The following is a 20,696-nucleotide window of genomic DNA, read 5'->3' as shown; positions in this document are numbered from 1 at the left end:
CTGAGTTGCCTTTTGTACAGGGTAAGTAAAGCTAATGGGTCAGCTTGTGTGCTGTACAGCCCATTAAACATCTCACTTGACAAAAAATCAGGTGACAACTGTTACGGGCAGCGGTCCCAGGATCAGTGTTCTCCTTAGAAGTGAACAGGAAACGGATGAAAAAGAAGAATTTATGACTTTACAATGGATTTAAATGTAAGTGCATGCACATATTTATTTATATAACACACATATATAAAAGCTTAAATTTCCTGAAGACGTCAAACAGAAATTCTATTTGTCTAAGCAGCTGCACAATCTCATTACTTATTTATTGTATTTTGTGTTAAGCCAGACGGCAAGATTTTTAGGGCAGGAGCTGTTTCCTGGATGTCTGTGATTCAGCAAAATGAGCTGCCAAAGAGCAATCCAAATGCTGTAATTTATAAATAAGCCATTTATTTATAGAGGTACATGAGCTAGATAAGATCACAGAATCATGGAATGCTAAGGGATTGGAATGGACCTTAAAACTCATCTAGTCCCAACACTCTCTGCTATGGGCAGGGGCACTTCCCACTAGACCAGGTTGCTCAAGACCTTACCCAACCGTATTCAACACTGCTAATTGGGGCTTCCACAGCCTCCTTGGGCAACCTGTTCCAGTGTCTCACCATGCTCACAGTAAAGAATTTCTTCCTAATACCTAACCTAAATTTCCTTTCTTTCAGTTTGTACCTGACACTCCTTATCCTATCACTACAGTTCCAGATGAAGAGTCCCTCTCTGACTTCGCTGTTGGTAGTAGAAGGTTGCTGTAAAACCTTCTCCAAGCTGAAGAGTCCAAACTTTCTCAGCCTGTCTTCTTCGGGAAGGTGCTTCAGTCCTCTTATCAATTTTGTGGCGTTCCTCAGGATCTCTAAGAGTGACATTGTAAATAGTGAGCTTCAGAAGGGGTTATTTTTCCCTGTTGTCCATGGAAGAAATTAAGCAAATGGAGCCCTTTGATGTATCCCGGTGAAAGCGCAATACAATTGTATGCCCGCCTGATTTTGGATTTGGATTTGGGCCTCCTGAAACTGAGGAACACAGCGCAGGCAGACACCCACGGCCGAATCCCTATTGGGATGCTGCTCGTCAGCGACTCTGTGTCCCGGGCGGGGCGGGCTGAGCCCGGCACCTCCGGTGCCGCCCGCCTCGTCCGTGGCTGCGGCGGCGGAAGCGCGGGGTGACCCCGGCCGGGCGGGCCGCGGTCTCCCGGCAACGGGGACGCGGAGCCGATGGAGGCGCTGTCGCTGCCCGCGGCGCTGTCGCTGGTGGCGGGCGGCGGCGCGGGGCTCAGCCCGGAGCTGCGGGCGGCGCTGGGCGCCTCGCTGCCGCTGCTGGAGCGCGACTACCGCTTCGAGCGGGTCTGGTTCTGGGGCTGCATCCAGGGCGTGCGCGGCGCCTACTACATCGCCCAGGGGCTGGGCCCCGACCGCGCCGCGCCCCGCAGCCGCCTGTACAGGTGCGGGGCCGCCCCGGGGAGAGGGACCGGCCGGGCCGCTCTGGGGCCCTGCGAGTCGGGGGGTGCTGACCGGATCCGGGGAGGGAGTCCCAGGGAATGCCCTCACGGGCCTGGCGAAGTTGCCTCGAGCCCTGTTCTTTACCGGGCTCGACTCTGAGTCGTGTTTGTCGTTGGCAGCTTGAACTGCTTGGACTGGAGCCTCCTGACGCCAGCCACCGAGGAGATGCTGGCACTGGCTGAGGAGGTGAAGGGCCGCTTTCAGGGGGATCCTTCTTTTGAGTACAGCTTGGCTGAGATAAACCCAAAAGCTGCTGCAAGACTGGTTCAGAGTGGTAAGGAGGTAAATATAGCAAAAAGTTTTCAAACTCTGTTCACTACATTTGTGCCCCTCACACTGCCCAGGTGGTGGCTTCTCCTCTCTTGTAATGAACAGCATGAGCATGTGGTCAGGCAAAGGATACCCAATTTCCTCTTGGTTAGAGCACAGTGCTTATAACCAAGGTTGCTTATAACCAAGGTACTGCTTATAACACCAAGGTTGCAGTTTCAATCACTGTATGGGCTGTTCACCTAAGAGTTGAATTTGATGATTCTTATGGGTCCCTTCCAACTCAGAACATTCTGTAACTCTGTCTGTAATTCCTCGCTGTCATTGTGTAGCAACAGCTTCTTGATTGAACTCTTACTTCGGTTTTTGCTGGAGTTCAACAGGCCTCAGAAATAGTAAATATGCTTTATTATGCACAACTGGTATAGATCGTCACTGCGGTTTCTGAAGTTTTAATAGTAACTCCAGGCAGCATTCTTTATAAATGAATACATAAGTTATAAGTAGGTGAATTGACAGGGAGGAAAGAACAGATGAAGGGATGGATAGTTAGATCTCTGGTGAGTCTAAACTGTCTGCTTCTAACTGTGTTTTCTGTCCTATGTGATGAAATGTCTTTTGAGGTCCTCTTAGTGCCATTGGACTCCAAGATGATAAGCCTATTGTGTCACCTCAAGTTTATTTTCAGAAATGGAAACAAGGAAAGCCCTGCCTTTAAAATTTACCTATTTTTCTTTAAAGCCTGTGATGAAGGAGGAGGCCCGCCTCATAGCTACAATAGAACAGATAGACAGAGCAGTTGGCATCGTCCCCCGGGGGGCATTTGTGAAGACTCCTCTTGGGTCTGTGCATGAAAACAGACACTTTGAAGGTAAATTCTGATTGTCTTTATCAGGATCAACTGTACTTTGATCATAAAGGCTGTAAACTAAGATAACTTTCTCTAACTGATGTTTTGATTTCAGTTGGGTTTTTTTCCCCCTTGGATAAGACGAACAGTGAGGAGAAAATCCAGTGATCCAATGCCACTAATGTTCAGGTGTATGAAGGTGGGAAAAGAGTCAGTAATAGTTCTGAGTCATTAAACTGAGTAATTTGTCTGTATAAGCTGTAGTTCATGGCATAGTGTTTAGCAATTGCAGAAGTAGTGAATTGTCCATTTAGATATAGGATATGACCAAATGGGCACAGAAAGTTGTCCTCAAGTCGGTACTCATTGGTTATCTGGGGCTGCAGTCTGTATGGTCTCCAATGCACAGCATCAGGGAGTGCTGACCCCTGTTTCTGACAAGTCTTCTGTGGAGTCTATTAGAGAAAGATTGTGATTCTGTTCTGGGCTGTGGGCATTAGAGAAACAATGTTATACTTGATAGTATAATGAGTGTTATCCTAGTTCTTTCATGTATGTAGTAATGTTCACCAATGGCTGTTCACAGGTCTGTCTTTGGTGGAGGCAAAAAAGTTAAGTTCCTATTTCCATTTCACTGAGCCGACTAACCTGAAGAATAAAACCCTGCTGGAAAAGGCTGACCTGGACCCATCCACCGACTTTCTAAATTCTCTGGAGCATGATATCCCACAAGGCAAAGGTAGTAAAATCAACAGATGCAATGAGAGGGAGGCAGTAGGGAAGTTTGAGTAGCCTTGGAAACACAAGGGACTGGTGGGGTTACTGTAGAGGTGGTATGAGAAGCTTCTGTGACTCTGTAAAGGAACTTTATCCTTTACTAAATATTGTCGTTACTTCCTGTTTTAAGCAATTCTAAATGCTTAAAATGGAAAGATGTAAGTGTACCAGGGCTGTCACATCCTCTCAACAGGTCTGACCACACTGCCTCAGTGCCATATTCCCTCCTGACTTCTGTAAAGCCTGTGACAACTGGTGACCCTATTGGGAGAGATAACTCCACCAGTGATAGAGAGAATTTATGTGGTTTGAAGTATTTCACACCTCTTGTTCCACCCAGTATTTCTCTTCTTTATCTAAATGGGCTCTCATTAACACCAAGCTGATATCTCGAAGAGGGTGAATTCAAATGTTCCTTGGATAAACTTTGTTGGAATAGTCTGCACTGTGGCAGGATTATACACCATGAAAGCAGAAAAAGATACAGGCATACTGGATTGTATCTTCAGTTTACATCTCTGCTGTTCTGCTGGACGACTGCAAATATATTTAAAGTCTCTTCCAGGGATCCCTCTGGCAAGATGTTTCTCTTAAGAGATGGGAGCAGCTTGTTATTTGTTTCTGTCTGGCTTTGCTGATTTGCTGCAATTTTTTGGATTGGACCAACTGTTTTCATGTCCTCTGTTTAGGGAGATTCTAGGGAAACAATTCAAACTTAGATTTTTTATTTTATTCCTGTCAAGGAGTAGTAGGATAGGATACTAGGTGACTGTGTCAGATGGAATTGAGTGGATGGACAGTGAATTGCCAGTGTTGTAAATAGCTTTTGAGATTCTCTCTCCCTCCCTTCCTCTCTCTTCTTCCCCCCTCCTCCCAATCGTCCCTTTGGCAAAAAAAGAACTGGGAATGTAAGCTCCTGCCTGAATTCTGAACATTTTTGACAGACCATAAACCGCTAAAATCTAAACCGCTCTTCAACTTACTGGGAGTGTCCTTATGCAGCCGTTTTCCAGAGGTGTAGTCTGGACAGACTGCACATTTTTACATACACTGGCTCATTGAGGTGGCCCTTTTGACTCAAAGTAGAATTGCAAGAGGGATTAGATCCTAGACAGCTCCTACAAAAATTTTAGCTGCAGTTTTGTATGGTAGTTCAGGTTTTGCTACTGTTTGCCTTCCACTGCTCCCTCCTCTTTTTCCCTCCCTCCCTCGTGGTAGGGAGACACACCATGTGTTAGACATGAAGATGGTGGCTTTGTTAAAGTCTTCAAATAGAATTAGTCTTGTAGCTGTATTTTACCTAGTGGCAGATAGAAAGTGGGGCTCAACTGTGCCACTGTTGTGATGGTGTTCCTGTGGCAGATTGATGTCTGTGTAAGCATGAACCTTTAGCCCCTTCCTGAGTGAATGTTGCTGTTAGTGTAGATTTCAGTATCCTTGAAAAAGTTGCCTTTGAAAGACTACCTGAGTTAAAGTGCAGCTGAGTGCTTCTTAATGCAAGAGAAGATTCTTCATGGTGCCTGTGCAGCTCTGCCTGCTTTGTCCTGAATTGGGGGATAAGGTGAAGGAGGTGAGAGAGCTAAGACAGGAATTGGTTACAGGATCATCAAGGCATGTAGCCTCTCTAATTGCATTCTGTCACATGCAGATAGGAGCTCTGACATTAAAGAAAGATCAACCTAGCCTCCTTTAACAAGCATTCAGTTTGCCTAAAAGTACTGGTTGCTTGTGAAAATGGAGGGGGGGGGGGGGGGGGGGGTGGAACCAGGACAGACACAGGCTTTCTGCTGATTTTATCAGCATGGCTTTGCCAGATTCACTACTGGTTGTGAGATACTCAAACTCTGGTTCTCAGATTACTTTCCTTGAGCTCTGACAGTGCATGTTGGTCCTGACAGAGAAGAAAACGTTGACAGTGCTTTTTCTATTTACTGACATGTTCATAGCTCTAGCAAATCCCCTCATTTTGATCTGAAGTTTTTCTTGCCTTTCCTGGTTAGATCCTGTCTTGAACAGTTATTGCCAGAGCAGAAGCAGGAATTCTCAAATTTATTGTATCTAGAATTGTGAGTGAAGCTAGAATTGTCTCTTTTCTCAATAAATACATAAGAAGTGATTTGGGAGTGAGCGACATTGGAGTGACGCTCCCAGCCTGCATTGGCTAAATTCCCCTAGCATCTTAAAAGACCTAAAGAACAGAGCTGAGAGATTAAGGGCTGATTTTAACCTGTCTAAAAGTAACAACTCTGTTGGAATAATTTTCTCTATTAATTGGAGACTTAGCATCTGTGATGGCTGTCAAGGGGGTAACTGTCATAAGATATATGGTGTGTCATTATAGGAGAGCAGAGGTGTCTTACAGAATGGAAAGTTGGAGGCAGAGAGAACATTTTATATGACAGCTGAGAGGTGGGAAGAAAGGAAGTTAAAACTGGGTTGAATAAAGGCAACAATGGTAAAAGCAGAGTTTAGTGCAAAATTGGAAAACCTGGAGTTTTGTAACAAAACTGTCTGCCATTCTTATCTTTACCAGTGATATCTGTGGTGTTTGCAGGTTCCAGATTCTGTCTGTGTGTCTATCAGGTTATCTGTGCACTTTAAAAGTTCGGAATATGTTGCTGCTCCTCCTTTAATCATTCTGTCTTTTTTTTTCCTTGGTGTCTTAGCTCCCACAGACAAGCAGACAAGTGACTGACTTAGCTTTTTTTTTTTTTAATGCATATCTAAAAATTTTTCTAGAGCAAAGTGGGAAATGAGAATCTTTTATCAATAGCATGAACATGGAGGGGTTGTGATACAGATCTTCTGTCACCACAGTATCAGATCATGTAATGCTTAATCCTCATCCAAATGGCCAGCTGGCCAGAACGTTGCATGCTGGGATCTGTAGGTTTTGCTGGCCATATGTCTGCATTAAAGATAAGCTTGTTTGCTCTAGTCTAAGCAGACAATCTGCTCAACTTTATGCACAATTAGACGTGGCCTTTCAGCTGCTGGCACATTGCCAGAGTTGTCCTTTCTGCTGCATGGAGCTTGGAACCATGGACACAGTATTTCAGGAACTAGGGCTGTGGCAGTTTTACATCTGCTTGTAAATAATGGAATGGCAAAGCAAATAGCAATAATTCCTAGCATGCCTACAGCATTTTCACTTGATGACTTAATGTAATGATAGACACATTTCAGGCATTGATAATAATGGGGGAAGTGAAAATGGAGGGGGAAGGTTGATCTCAGTGTGACCCTGGTATCAGATCAGACTGTGCCCCATTCTGCAAGGATAAAGAAAGAGGATGAGTGAAAGCCTGAGGTAGGAGTGTAGAATGGAAAGCTTGGAAGGAAGTGAGACAAGGGATGGAGAATTCAGGTCTTTGGCACTTTCAAACTGCAATTCAGAAAAGCTTGACTCTGAGGGTTTGTTACAGATTACTGAATCAGATCACTTTGATATGGAGATAAGGGACACCAACAGAACACTGATAAAAACGGATGTAGGCAGGGAGGTATGTCTAGATAGGAAAAGATATGAGTGGAAATAGGCTTTATATGAGAAGACTTTCTTCAAAAGTCATGACCCCCAGTTAGTGAATAGCTGCTTCTGGCTGAAAACCTATCACAGTTCACTTGTAGATTAAGAGTAGAAATTAGAATAAAAAGACATATAAAAGGAAATGCAGAAGGTTTGGAATGATTAATGATTGATATAAATTGGAATTTATAATGAATAGAGAATGACAAAGGGAGCCAGAATAACTAGAGTAGTCCGTGACAATAGTAAGGCAGATATTTTTTTAAACTATATTGAGAAGAAAAGAAAGCATAGTAAAGGTACTGGAAACTGTCACTAAATGGTGATGGCAAAAAGACTGATAAGCATGTGGAAGGGCAGAAGAGCTCGATTTTTTTTCTCTTTTCTTTTTGGAAAGAATACGGACTTGTATCAAGCAAAGACAATGAAATACTGTTTCAGACAGTTTTCAGACTGTTTGCTAAGGGAGGGTAGAGTTAAACAACATTTACTGTGGATCAAAAACATTAAAATGGCAGAGTCAGATCAGTTACTTCTGAAATCATTATCTCAGGAGACTTGCGGCATAATAACATTTAATAAATCCTGGCATTGCAGAATTATTCCCCTAAATTGAATCTTCCTTAGCAGCTGTGATTCAGAATTCAGTGAATTGGTGTTTCTGGGAGAGGTCAGAAAGGGACCAGTGCCAATATTGATATCCTTCAACTTATTTATAAATGGTCTAAAAGTAAAGGGTTGGTGGAGAGACAAATAATGACAAGGCAGGATGGATACAGACATCTGGAAATCTGGCTACTTAAATACAGTACATTTTGGTGTACATACCTGCAAGGTCACATGAGGCAAGTAAGGACTGAAAGTCAGAATTTGGGAATTGTATTCTAGAAACTGTGGCTCTGAAAGGAAATCCAGGCACAACCCACTGAACATCAGTACGCAGGCTGATCCTGAGACTTAAAAGGGTGACTTGATCTGCAGATACATAAACAAGGGTGTGGCAACTAGGAATGGAGGCGGGGGGGGGGGTGACTTTACTTTTGCATATACTGTTAGTGGAATCATAACTGGATTACTGCACATTGAAAAACTAGAAAGAGTCACAAAATTATTCAAGGGCTGGTGAGAGACATAAACAGTTCAATCTGTTTATCTTGAGGAAAAGCCTGTGAGAATGGCTGTGTTATACTGTGTAAATACTCTGTGGAGTTTAAGTACTGAAGATCTATTTATTATAGCAGAGAACGGCATAACAGGAATCAGCAGCTAAAAATTATATCCAGAACTAAAATGAACAATGAGATACAATTTCTAAGAGTGAAAAGATTACCAGTTAGCAAGGGTAATGGATGAGCCTATGTGTCTTGATATCTTAACATCACACTGGATGTCTTCCTGGGAATTGTGTTTCAGTCAAATGCAAATAGATGTTGATAGTCCCAGATATGCGTAAGTGACTTGAGTTTAATGGGCAGTGGTTTGTAGGAGTCCAGATTCCTGGTATGCCTGGCCATAAACTTGATGGCAGCCATGGAGGGTGATGTTCAGCTTGGACTTCTTCATTGTCAGTAACAGTAACACAAAGGTGACAATGGGTTCCAAGTGCAAGTCAGCTCATTTCGGCTGGCATTGCTTTCTGAACTATATGTGACGGCTCAAAAGAGGGCTGAGGAGATTCCTGACTTACTGCCTGACTTATTGCTCGAGAGATTTTATAGCATCAGTCTAAATGGGTATACAATGGCAGGATGAATCAGTGAGTCTTGTCTACTTGCCATTTCAAGATGAAGGTAGGGTAGAAGAAGTGCCTAGACAGAAGATCATTCCAGCTCCTTTACCATTTGACTGTGGAGAAAGTGACAGCCACTTGGATTGTAGCATTTTCTTCACCCGAAAGTGCAGTGGTTTTGGAGCACTCCTTGTACAGCATTACAGACAAAGAGATTTGTGGCCATTTCTTTGGCTGAAAATTTTGAGCAGGAGCTTTTCTGTAAGCTTGCTGAACAGTGGCCTCAGCTAGAACAGTAACCTCCTGTCATCTGAGATTCATTAGCACAGTCTTTATCGGTTTAGGAAAAGCTGGTGCCTAATGGATCCTTGAAGATGGAGGGGCTGCCTTTCTAAGTGGGAGATAGTTTCTGTGGCGGCTCTCAAGGGCCATTTTGGTAGCCCCATCATGGCTGTCCCAAAAGTCAGGGTGCAGGAAGGAAGAAGGCCAGGAGGCACGACCCTGCTTTATCTCCATACATTAACACAGCTAATTAACTTGCTTTCGATCCCCTTCCCCCCTCCCTCCTCCTTTCTAGGCGATTAATCCCCTATCAGCCTCGGTCTCCAGCCATTTGAAGAGTCTGTGTCTGCAGAGGTATTTACAGCCCCCAGCCAGCCACCAGAGGCAAGGGCCCTTTATCAGGGCTCTAAGACAAATGGCTGCCTATCTCCCTAGTGGCCTTGCAAAATCCAGTGAAGTGCTATGCTGTGCTGGCCACCTACTTTCACCCAGCCTCCCTTCTCCACTAACATTTCACAGATGTGACCTGAGCCCTCCCCTTTCATTGCTTAACAATAAGCAGCACCTCCCCAGCTCTGTGAAAGCCGAGAGCAAGAGCACTTTACTCCTTAGCCTGCCAAGAGCCACACGGGGACAAGGCTTTTCAAGCTGTCTCACTGAAATCCAAACTAAAAGACTCATAATAAATGAGAGGGCAGTACTTGATGTTTGCAAGGACAGAAAGAGGTAGCGAAAATGTAGACTGAAATACCTAGCATGGCTCACAGCTATCCTCATTCCTCGTTAGGAGATGTGATCCTTAGGCTTGGTGAATGTGTGAAACTGAGCTACAGAATCCCATGGCGTTACCTGACATTAATACAAGTAGTTTTGACAAACAAGCTTTAAAATACAGTGTTAGAGAATGAGAAAACCAGATAAGTGTGCATCAGAACAGTAGGATTTCTGATCTGAAAATCGAACCCAGTAGCTGGCTTAGTGGATTGTTAGGAAAAGCATTGGTACCTGAATTTCTCCGTTCAAACTGAAGTCAACCATCCCTTGAAATAATTCCAGGATGACTCTAGCTGCTGCCTTCCAGCAGGGTGCACTATGGTGCCAGCATTGTCAGTGCTGAGCACAGAAAAGGAAACCACGAAAAAGTAAAATGAGAAAGAAAATCACCAAGAGCGTCAAATCAAGGAAGAGGTATGTCCTGAGTTTCCAGACTGTGTGTGGCATACTGGCCTCCTGAACTGTAGGTATAGAGAAGATATTCTCTCCCTTTCAAGCTTAGCCAGTTTCTGAATGGTCACTAAGCTTTTCTATGGCTTTCTCAGCATCCTTAGAGATCACATGCATGTGAATGGACATACACAATATATGTCTCCTACATTCTTCAAAAGTAGGGTCACTCTTAGTTTTTACCAGTGATATGTAGATGCTGTTAAGGCCATTCCTGCAGTGACCCAAGAAAGTTGCCTGGGAGCAAGACAAGATGCTACCCCTCCTACAAGCTGGGTTGCTGCCTGTTCAGGAGTTCAAGATCAGACTGGAACCTCTCATGTGGCAGCATGGTAGGAGGACTGCTGGGCCAGCTAGTATTAGAGCTTCTGACTGGCTGATCATGGTCTGCTTTGATTACTGGAAAGGAGCTGTTTTCCTTGGGCTTTGTGTCTATGGGTAATAAAGCAGCATATTCACTGCTTTGGGGTCCTGGGTCTGTATCACCTCAGGCTCTTGTTTAGTCAGACCTTGGATGAGTTTATACTGGAACAGGGCTGCCCATCAACTGAAAGCTGTGGTGGAGTCCTTCACCCTCCAGACTGCTGTAGGGAAAGAATGAGGACAGAAGCAGAGTTTTCATAGTAACTTTCCAGGGTTGAAAAGGGTTTTATTTAAAGGTTTTTTTTTCTCCTCAGTGAAAGAAATCATGACCCACCCTGTCTCCATTTAAGCTTCTGGTTCCTTGGACATGAAAAGGAGATGAACTTCTTGCTAAAATGATGGGAAATGCTGCTAAAGCCTTATAGAACCAGAAGCTGCAGGTTTATCACCACATCAGTCTGCCTTGGCCTAACCTTTTCTCTAGGGAATTATGAAAAATTACTTGTGGGGGAAATCCTAGGACAGTTTGTGTGTCACTGAAGTCAGAACGAGGTCAGCTTTTGCTAGGAGGGATCTGTTTCTGAAGGGGATCCAAGGAGTGGCAGCTCCTGCCTGTGCAGTCATTGGCATGGGTGCCAGCCCTGTGTACAGCTTTGCTTTGCTGTTTGCTGCCCATTTGGCCACAGGGCTTTTGAAAGGAAGAAGCCACATAGCATCATCTTGTTTTACTGTACACAAATATCATATCGATTGAAAATCTGAATGCTGAAGGGGTGTGTGGCAGTGTGTAAAGGGAAAAGGACAAGTGACAGTTCATCTTTGGGTATATTTGTACAGCAGTTATGCTGAGCAGAAATAGCTAGGCTATCACAGGCATTAAAAAATGCTTAGCCTTTAGTGTTCAAAATTAGCACTGCACTGTGCTATGTGTGACATTATAATAATGTCAGTGTCAGAATAATGCTCAGTGTGACATTATTCTCAGAAACTGGTAAACTCTTGGGGTAATTTGGTCCAGAATTCGTATCTAGTTTAGTACAAAAACATCAACAGTTTATAATCCGTGCCATCTGTTCCTCATCCCAAGCTCTTTTAACTAGCCTTGCTAATTTGATGATGAGGTAAGAATTACAACTGGGGGATGGAGAGGGCTTGTGGACTTGCCCCTCCTGCAGGAAAGCGAACTGGATGTGCTCTAAGCATTTGGTGGGTTTTGAATCCCAGCATCCACTCCTTTGTGTTTTCTCAGAATTCAGAGATCAATGTGAGGTTCTTTGCCCCTAATCCAGCCCCTGTTCATCATTATCACCTCCTCAAAGTGGCCAGTGCTTTGTTACCAGGAGAGGAAAAATCTTACAAGGTGGCCATAATCTCCTCTGAGAGTCAGACAGATATTCTCCCGTGGGTAAGAAAGTGACAGTGACCAAAAGCTCTAGGGGAAGCAGGCTAGAACAAAGCTGCCCATTGCATCCTTTCATCAAACTGTTAATCTTTCTTTCAAAGACATCACATTTGTTTGGTGACAAAAGCCCCAAAGAAGCTGAATTGAGCCTGAAATCCTGTAGCAAGATTTAGAGGAAGCGTTTTTCATTCAGAGCAGGGAGGGGCGAGAGACTCCTTTTTCTTCCCACCAGCCAATGGGCTCAGAGAAACCCACGAAGGTGACGGATTAATGCAGGGGCTCCCCAGGTAGATGCTACGTGACTCCTGGCACGCTCCAAAAACGTTTCCACAGCGACCAGCTGAACAAGAAATATGGAGTGTGATGAGACCCAGCATAAACTTGTGCTTTGGAAGGAGCTGATTTGCCACTCTGAAAGATTTCTAAATTTACTACAGAAAACCCAAGATTCAGTGATTTGTACTGTAATTGTCAGAATACAAATAGCATGGATTTTAATCAGTTTTTCCTACTCCTTATAAGTTTTGATTTCATATGGTCTTGCTGTTTCCTCTAGTGCACAGCCCTATTCCAAGTCTTTATTCTAATGCTTTCTGTGCAGTCTATGTCTTTCTCTTAATTAGAATATTTTTGTTTCATTTTGATTTGTTTTATCAGGTGGATTTAGGACTAAAGGGCAAACTAACAGGGCTATAAGGGAGGCTCTAATTTGATGTGTATTACTTCAGTGCTAGCTTTTTCAGTCCTTCCCATCCTCTGGTGCTCATTTATTTCTGTGTATTGTCCCTTCTTTTGTGTTGGCATTACTGGCTGTGCAGATTCCAGCTGGAAAAATAATGTTATTTCTCTCTAGTATATTTTTCAGCCAGATTATTTTCCCTACCTGACTCACCAAGCAGTAAATAAACACTTTTGTGGTCTCTATGATGGAAGAATGATGAGGGTGGGAATAAGGGCAGAGGTTGCTTCAGCTGGATTAAGCAGCACTGTTGTCAGATGTCTAAATATCATTTAGGCCTGAATTTCATTTTTACTTGGAGGTACCTGAATACCGTGTATCTGGGACAGCACTGCAATCCCTGGGTCTTCCTTGTCAGCAGGAAACAGGTTCTTCATGTGTAAATAAAAGGCCTGGGCCTGTTGAAATAATTTCTACTGCAGAGGAATCCCCAGTGGAAGAGGATAATGGAGAGGAAAAGCCTCTAAAGTATGACCATTTTACTTTGGGTTTTGGGCATGGCGGTGTTTGTGTGTCAAGGACATGGCAGGCATTAGGACCATGCATGAGCCACTTGGCAGCATCTGACTGTAAGCTGTGCTTTCTTGGCTCTGGAGGCTTTTAAAAATAGTACTGAACCTGCAACCAGTCTGTGTTTTTATTTAATTATTATTAAATAGTTATATGGGGAATTGGAAATATTGACAGCAGTGTTAACATATGGGGTGCAGGTGGTGTGTCAAGCAAATGGAAGAGATTTAGTTTGCAGCCAGTAAGTGGCACGAAGGAGTTTGGGCCCCACACAGGACTGTTTGGATGTGTCCTTATGGCTGGTAGGCTGTGCGTGAAATGTCGGTGTGGCACAATTTATTGAGAGCCAAAGCACGGTGACCTTTCCTTACAGCTGCTCTGGTTTGCAATTTGTCTTTGTTCCCTACAGACAACAAATTAGAAGTAGGAAGCACTTCCCCGTGTAGGATTTTCTGTTGGAGTGAAATGGCAGCTAAAGCCCATGGGTGTAGTGAGGCTTTGTCAGCTCTAAGTGCTTGGGGTCATGCAGCCAAGCAGCGGCTGCTTTTGCAGAGGGAAATGGTTATGTTGTCCCTCTCCGGGTGTTAATATTTGTCCTGTGACTCCATACTTCACTCTCACTCAGGACTAACTGCAGCAATAGATGTTCTAACCTGCTCTTGTGGCAGCATGATGTGTTAATGGTAAGTGCAACCACACTGTGGCTGCTTTTCCCTTGAGACATTTCCTCTTTGAAGAAGAATTGATAATGTCACTTTTATGACCCTCTGTGAGCTTTTGCAATGTGGAGCCTCTCTATCAGGCTGTCTAGCTCTTAAAGCTGTTTCTTCTCAAGCTTGCACTGAGATGAGGCACTGCTGAATCACCTCCAAAGCAGCAGTGTTATGAGAGGTCATACTGCAAGTGGACCAGTTACAGCAGGAAAGTTCTGCAAACAGCCCTCTTGGAAGGGTTTTGTTTAAAAGCTCATGTCTCACGCACCCTCTTGCTTCTGTGGATTACAAGATTCAGCCCATAGCTGAGGCAGACATGGGGGATGAGACAGGGATTTCTATTGGCGACTGGAAAGGAAGAAGAAGCTGAGAAGGAGGTTGACTTTTGAAATTCAGCCCTGGTGTTCTGGCAGCTGTTGAAGGGCCATAAAAAAGGCAGTGGTTTAACACAGGGTGAGCATCAGGATCTTCAAAGCACTTTCTTGTTTGGGAAAGATGTAAGGAACTCCTCAGAATTCCTGCCTGTGTTTGGAGGGGTGGAGGCTGCAGCCTGATCCAAAGTGGGATAGGAAGCTCCAGATCTTCATCCAGCGGATACTTTTCCCATGCTCTTTCCTCCCACACAGCAGCTCCCTCCCTTCCCTTCTGGAGCAGCAACAGGCAATACTTTCAGCACAGAAAGCCTTGGCTTTCTTAAGTTTGCTGGGTGCAGCCTAAATATTAACTTGCTCTTTTAAGAAACGTATTTTGAACTTTGGGAACCTCACCAGAGCAGTGTTACTGGTAGGAATCTCTTGTGTGAGAGCAATGAGCAGTTCCCTGCACCTCAGTGAGCTTTACATGATGTGTGCAGTTAACTCTGCTGCCTGATTTAGAGACAGCACACATGGAGATGCAAGTTAAAATCGGTATTTAAGTCTAGGAAATCCAACCTTAGCTTGCTGTCTCCTAGTTTTAGTTGTATTTTCTCCAATGAAAATAATACTATTTTAAAATCTTTTTTTCTTGACAACTTTTATCTAGGAATCTTGGTGTACCTTACAGACTGATGGTTTGAGCTTCCCAGTCTCTCAGTAAGAGACATATTGTCTGACACAGGGACTGCCATGGAATATTCTCAGCCAGTGATGGAAAGGATTTGAACTCAGCAGCCTAATTCTACATTTTTATAGTAATACAGACCTGAAGCTATCTATGTGATGGTTTTACCCCAACAACCATCTGTAATAGCACAGAAGTTTAAAAAACAAAAGAGAGAAAAAGAAAAAAAGAGGATGAAAGTAGCATTTAATTTTCATAGTTCTCATTAATTTTTATATTGCATTATTAAATGCATTTCTAAGACTTTCTCTTAAGGAAAAAAAGGTAGTATATTTATTTTAAGCTATTATTGCATACTGTTCAATACTTACTGTTCAATACTTACTGTTCAATAGTTACTTTTCTATTTTTGCATACTGTTCAATAGTTACTATTTTCTGTCGTAAATAGTAATTTATGACATCAATATTTCAAACTCCGACAAGAAAGGTTGGGCCCTCCCAAAAAAAAAGCATATTGTTTGAGTATTGTAGTATTGTGAGGTTTGAGCTGTGACAGAAGACAACAGAAGTGTCCTGTATCTTTCTGAGAGAACAACTCTTCCTCAAATACAGCTGATGTGGTGAGGTATGGGGGGAAAAAAAAGTAATGAGATAACAGGTTCTAATTTTTCTTCCTTTATGAAAAAGTCTAAAGAACCCAAAGAGGTTACAGAACTTTAGTGTAATCTCTTCTTAGAAGATACACCAGCATTGTGTATCAAATGCCGTTTTTGAATGGGTTTTGTGTATTGCAAAAGTCCAGTCTGGAAAAGTATATTGAAAAAACACCTTTGATGATTAGAATAGAAAAATGTCTCTAGAGATCCAGTTAGTAGAAGGTGGAAGTTGGCACTGCTGCTACCCTTTGGCTCTGCAGAATAAAGAGCAGCTCTAGGATTAATCATCATTGTGGCTGAAAACAGGATGCCAGTGAAAATGACATTACAGTTCCAGACAGCTTCTTGTAAATTTTTCCTGTTCTCAACCTATGTTGTGCTGGTCCAGATGGGATTGCCCTTACGTAACCTGCCTGTTTTTGTTCAGGCCCTCACTTCACAGGAAGGCTTATGCAGCATCAGCAAAACTTTACTGTTCATATTTTGTGTAGAACTACGTGCAGAACGAAGGGCCAGAGAAGAGCTGGAAAGTATAACAATAATAATTAATATTCTCCAATGGTCTCACCTTTATGAAATGACAAATTCAAGCTCTTTGAGAATTGGCAGCTTGGACGGATGATAGGGAAATGTAGAAACTGTACATCACAGCCTTCAGAGATGTAAGTGAAAGTGAATGGAGCCATCTTCAATTGTATCTGTCCATTTCTGCCAGGTGTGAAGGTGCATGGGAAGTTCCTTCGATCAGCAGAGTTAACTGCTGATGAATACTCTGCTGAGATTGATAAGCCTGTGTGTCACTGGGTAAATGTTCTGAGGAGATCATGGATCCATGTACTCTATTGCCCCAGAGCACAGATATGGGCATTTAATTATGTTGAACTTGATTTACTCTACCTCCTCTGTGAATTTATCCAACAAAAAGATGTCTAAATCCAGATACAGTTCCTAAGAGCATTGAAAACCCTGTTCTCCCTCTTACCTTTCCCAGTTGTCATGCTCCAGGCATTTCCTTTTGTTCTGTAAAAATGGTTTGGGGCAGAGGTTCATCTGTATAGGTGAACATATATAAACAAGCTATCACACGTACCCAGGTTATTAGATGCTTCCAGTATGTTGAGAGGCATTAACAAATTAGATAATCCCTAAAGGTTTTCACCACCCAGCAAGGCAAGGCATAGTCCTATTCTTGACAGACTTGCTTCTCAGAGGACTGGTCCTAAATCAAAGACAGTAAGAGTTCCTTATTGAATTATCTTTTTGTCAGAGAAACTTCATGAGAAGTTTACGGCGTGTCATCATCCCCTTCCCCAAAAACCAGTGTGTAAAGCTGCAGCAAGTACCAACAGTATTTGGAAGAAAGACTTGTAGGTCATTTATACAAATTCAAGCTGAGGAACCACATGCTGGGAGCAATCATTCAGAGAAGAAATTGAGAGTTACTTGTCACTATTACATTCAGACCTAGTTGCCTGCTACTTGTTGATCAACAATCCTACACATGGTCATGCTACTGTCACTAGCAAATGCTGGAAATTTTTAGAAACAAAGATGAAGAAACTGAAAGCTCATCCTTTGACAGCAAATGGCTGCAGTGCTTCAGTCACTGGATGATCTGCCTTGTAGCATAAGTGTTCCTCATGTGGGTTTCCATGCTACCCAAGTGATGGAATTTCTTAAGAACACACTGATCCCCTCAGTCAGGATTTGTAATCCCAGTGGCTGAACCATAACAGACATTTTTACTCCAGGTATGAAAAAAATCCAGGCCAGTTTGTGTCCATAAGAGTGGCACTGGAGAGACTGGATCAGAGATTGGGGTTGCCTTGTATGTGAAACCACTGCTTGTGAAGATATTAGCTCATGTTGTATCTAGGACTTGTGTAAAGAATATCACAAGTGGAAGGTGGAGAGATGGCACACACCTGTTTTGACTGTCTGATATTAAGTAGTCCTCTGCTTTACTGCAACCCCAGTTGTTTGTCTTTAGTGGAAATGTGGAAGAGAGTGAGTTAGAAGTAAGCTCTCCAAAGCAGAAATCTCTTGACTGTGAATGTCTGTTTTGTACTTCTGTCCAGTCTGTCAGGAAGGAGGTAGGCATTCTTGCTGTTCACTGAGTTCCACATTTGCACATGACTGAAGAGGGTCCTTTGAAAGGCAGCACATCAGAAATGACACAGGACTTGCATATTATAGTATAACAAACATGTGGAATTTACTGAAGGAGGAGGCAGAGGAAACAGTGGTGTCCAAGAAACTTTTGAGAAGTACAGAGATAGGAAGTGAAGAGTTAGGTAACAGGTGAGCAGCACAATTCAACACCTGGTTTTACAGGGTTTTGAATTGTATTGTTCCTTTCTGATTCTGTAGCCACCACATTAACATTTCCCCTCAACTCCCCTCCTTCCCTCAGCTACTGTAGTTTGCCATGAACTGCACGTGAGACAACATCTACTGCCAGGGAGCACACAAGAGCCCAAGTTGCACGAACGCGGATTGCCCAGCTAGCTGCTGTCTCATGGCTGCAGGCAGGCCTGACAGCCTGTGCTTCCTTGCAGCTGCTGGAAGACCAAAGCTCCAGGAGCTGCAGTCAGCCCTTGGGCCACATCCCAGGGAGACCTGCTGTAGGAACCTGGGGTGTTAAAGCCCTTCAGCCCTTTGTTGGATGTGACTAAAATTGGCCCAGAGTCACGAGTGAGTGGGAGCGGGAGGACACGCAGCTGACAGCAATCACAGAAGCCCTTCCCCAGGCTAACCATGACATGAGTAAGCATGAATCATAGCATAAATTGATGAGCCTAAAATTAATGAGCCTAAAATTATCTACAAAGATGAATACTGCCTAAATAGCCCGACACATTATGTGCTTTCTGCTTATTCTGGAATTGGCAGATTTTGGCTTTGGGTACAGAGAGGCTGATTGCTTGACTCTAGGCCAATGGTAGCCTGACAGTTCCAACTACATTTTTTTAATTTGGGCCTGCTCCTGTTTTTTTTAGATGGAGATTCAGGAGCACCTTTCTTCCCTACATTGTAGCCTCTAGGTATTACTGATTTGGTGCTGAAGTTGGTATTTTCTTCTCCTGGCAGCTCCTTGCCCTCCAGCACTGAATCCAAGCTGATTCTTCAGCCCCCTCCTCTGGCACAATTCCCAAGCTGTCATGTCAGATGCAAAATAAATACTCAGAGGCTCTGAGCTCCTTGTATCCAGAAGAAACTGCATTTTCACACTGGCTCTGAACCTCTTCTGTGGAGCCAAAACAAAATTAATGTGGAAACTAATCTCTTTGCCCCTACCACGCACATCCTCTTCAACGGTGGAGCCAAGAAAGACTGAAGAGAATTAACCTTTTCCATATATTTCTCAGATAGGAAATACCCTACTTTTCATTCTCTCATTTTTTTCCAGTTGCTGCATCAGAGAAACCAGTCTTCCTGAAGAAGGAAAGCACCTTCTTTCTCTTCCCACTACTAATGCTAGAAGTTTATTTTAAGGTCAAATTTAATTCCTATGCAGGCTTGCTATAGCTCATCTTGCCTCTCTACAGCTATTAGCTACATCAAGTAGGTGGCAGAGCTTGTTGGAGTAACTGCTCCCCACTCAGATAGAGCCAAGAATAGCTGCAGCCTCTCCTGAGGATCAGCTATACCAGTCTGGAGCTTGAGGGTCCCTTCCTGTGACGCATACGACATCACCACCATAGCCATGGGAATATGCTACTATGTGAACGCAGACAGACATCTGGAAATGAGGGCAGCCTGCAGTGCTGAACTGACAAAAGGAAAACAGGGCATCGAGGTTTAAGTTGTCCCCAACTTCCCTCCTTTAAGGTGTCACAAACCCCAGTGCAGCCTTGTGCACTGTTAACAGGTCAGGCAGAACCCATGGCAGCCCTTCTCTCAGCTTAGGTTAACTTGCTTGCAGGAGTGCTGCCTCTTTCTCTTTTCTAGGGATTCACTTGCACATCTTCTCACACAGGCTCCTGGAGTATCCAGCTGGAGAAGGGAGGCAGTGTGGTGGTGCTGCGGAGCCTGCTGTGGCTGGGACTCACATTCTACCATGTCCCAATGACCAAGCAATTCGGCTACGTCTACTTTGGCACTGGTGAGAAGAATCTCGATCTGCCCTTCATGCTGTGACTCTTCTGTCTGGGAGAAGGACTCAAGAACTAGAAAATATCTACATTTTATACTTAGGAAATTTTGTTTACTGCTTGTTCTAATAAAAATGTGAAACCTCTGCACTTTGAGCAGGATTCTTCTGTGCCTGGATGCTGGCCCTGGTTCTTTTCCTAGGACTTCACTGTATGCAATCCTCCCTGAACTCCAGATGGAATTCAAAGAATCACAGAATATTCTGAGTTGGGAGGGACGCACAAGGCTTGTCGAGTCCAGCTCTTAAGTGAATGGCCCATATGGAGATTGAACACAACCTTGGTGTTATTAGCCCCAAGCTCTCCCTGTAATGTGTCACTGCAGATCTTATAGATAATGACAAGTGGCATTTTCTTCCCTGACAGGCAAGCTCTGGGTCAGAAATCAAACCCAGGCCATCTGTCTGATTACAAAAGCACCTTGCTTACACAAGAACTAATTTGGAAACATGAATGAATACCTGCTGTCATCTATGAATGACAAAAGCAGGGCAGAAAGCTGATGTATACTGTAAGAGATCTGTATGAAACCCTGAACTCTAGAAAGGCATACTGAAGACAGTATTTCGCTTTTCAGATGTTAAGATTTCACCAAAATTAGAGGGGTCTTTCCAGCTCATGTCACTAAACTGTAGGAAACAACCAGCAGTAGGCATCACCTGGTCTTGAAAAATGTGCTTTTTCAGGTTCATCTCAAGACAATGGTTTAATCCAGTGACTTTTCTTTTAGCAAAGCTCACTGAGTAGAGCTACCTGGGCTAGAAGACAGAGTAACTTCTGTGTGTATAAGAATAAAGAAAAATATTTTCCTTTCTGAAGGGCTGTAGCTTTCAAAGCTTTATAAAACAGATACAGTCAGCCAGAGATTTTATCTCAGTATGGTTAATGAAGTCTTGGCTCTGTCTCCCAAA

General features: G+C 43.5%; 1 protein-coding gene across 1 annotated transcript; it reads left to right on the top strand.

The window, feature by feature from the left end:
• The first annotated feature begins 1,258 nt into the window (after positions 1-1,258).
• Positions 1,259-19,875, top strand: RSPH9 (radial spoke head component 9). The gene is made up of 5 exons (XM_036380674.1): positions 1,259-1,486; positions 1,664-1,826; positions 2,556-2,685; positions 3,251-3,403; positions 19,611-19,875. Exons 1-5 carry the CDS (start codon positions 1,260-1,262, stop codon positions 19,769-19,771), a joined length of 834 nt encoding a protein of 277 aa, XP_036236567.1. The 5' UTR covers position 1,259; the 3' UTR covers positions 19,772-19,875.
• The last annotated feature ends 821 nt before the right edge of the window (positions 19,876-20,696 follow it).

Source organism: Molothrus ater, chromosome 3, assembly GCF_012460135.2.
Source record: "Molothrus ater isolate BHLD 08-10-18 breed brown headed cowbird chromosome 3, BPBGC_Mater_1.1, whole genome shotgun sequence".
NCBI lineage: Eukaryota > Metazoa > Chordata > Aves > Passeriformes > Icteridae > Molothrus > Molothrus ater.
Note: the sequence above shows the minus strand (reverse complement) of the source record. Positions and strands in the feature narration are given on the sequence as shown.

Coding starts and splice junctions, on each gene's coding strand:
- RSPH9 (XM_036380674.1), top strand. CDS start 1,260: ATGGAGGCGCTGTCGCTGCCCGCGGCGCTGTCGCTGGTGGCGGGCGGC. Junction 1,487..1,663: donor CCCCGCAGCCGCCTGTACAG/GTGCGGGGCCGC, acceptor TGTCGTTGGCAG/CTTGAACTGCTTGGACTGGA. Junction 1,827..2,555: donor TGGTTCAGAGTGGTAAGGAG/GTAAATATAGCA, acceptor TTTTCTTTAAAG/CCTGTGATGAAGGAGGAGGC.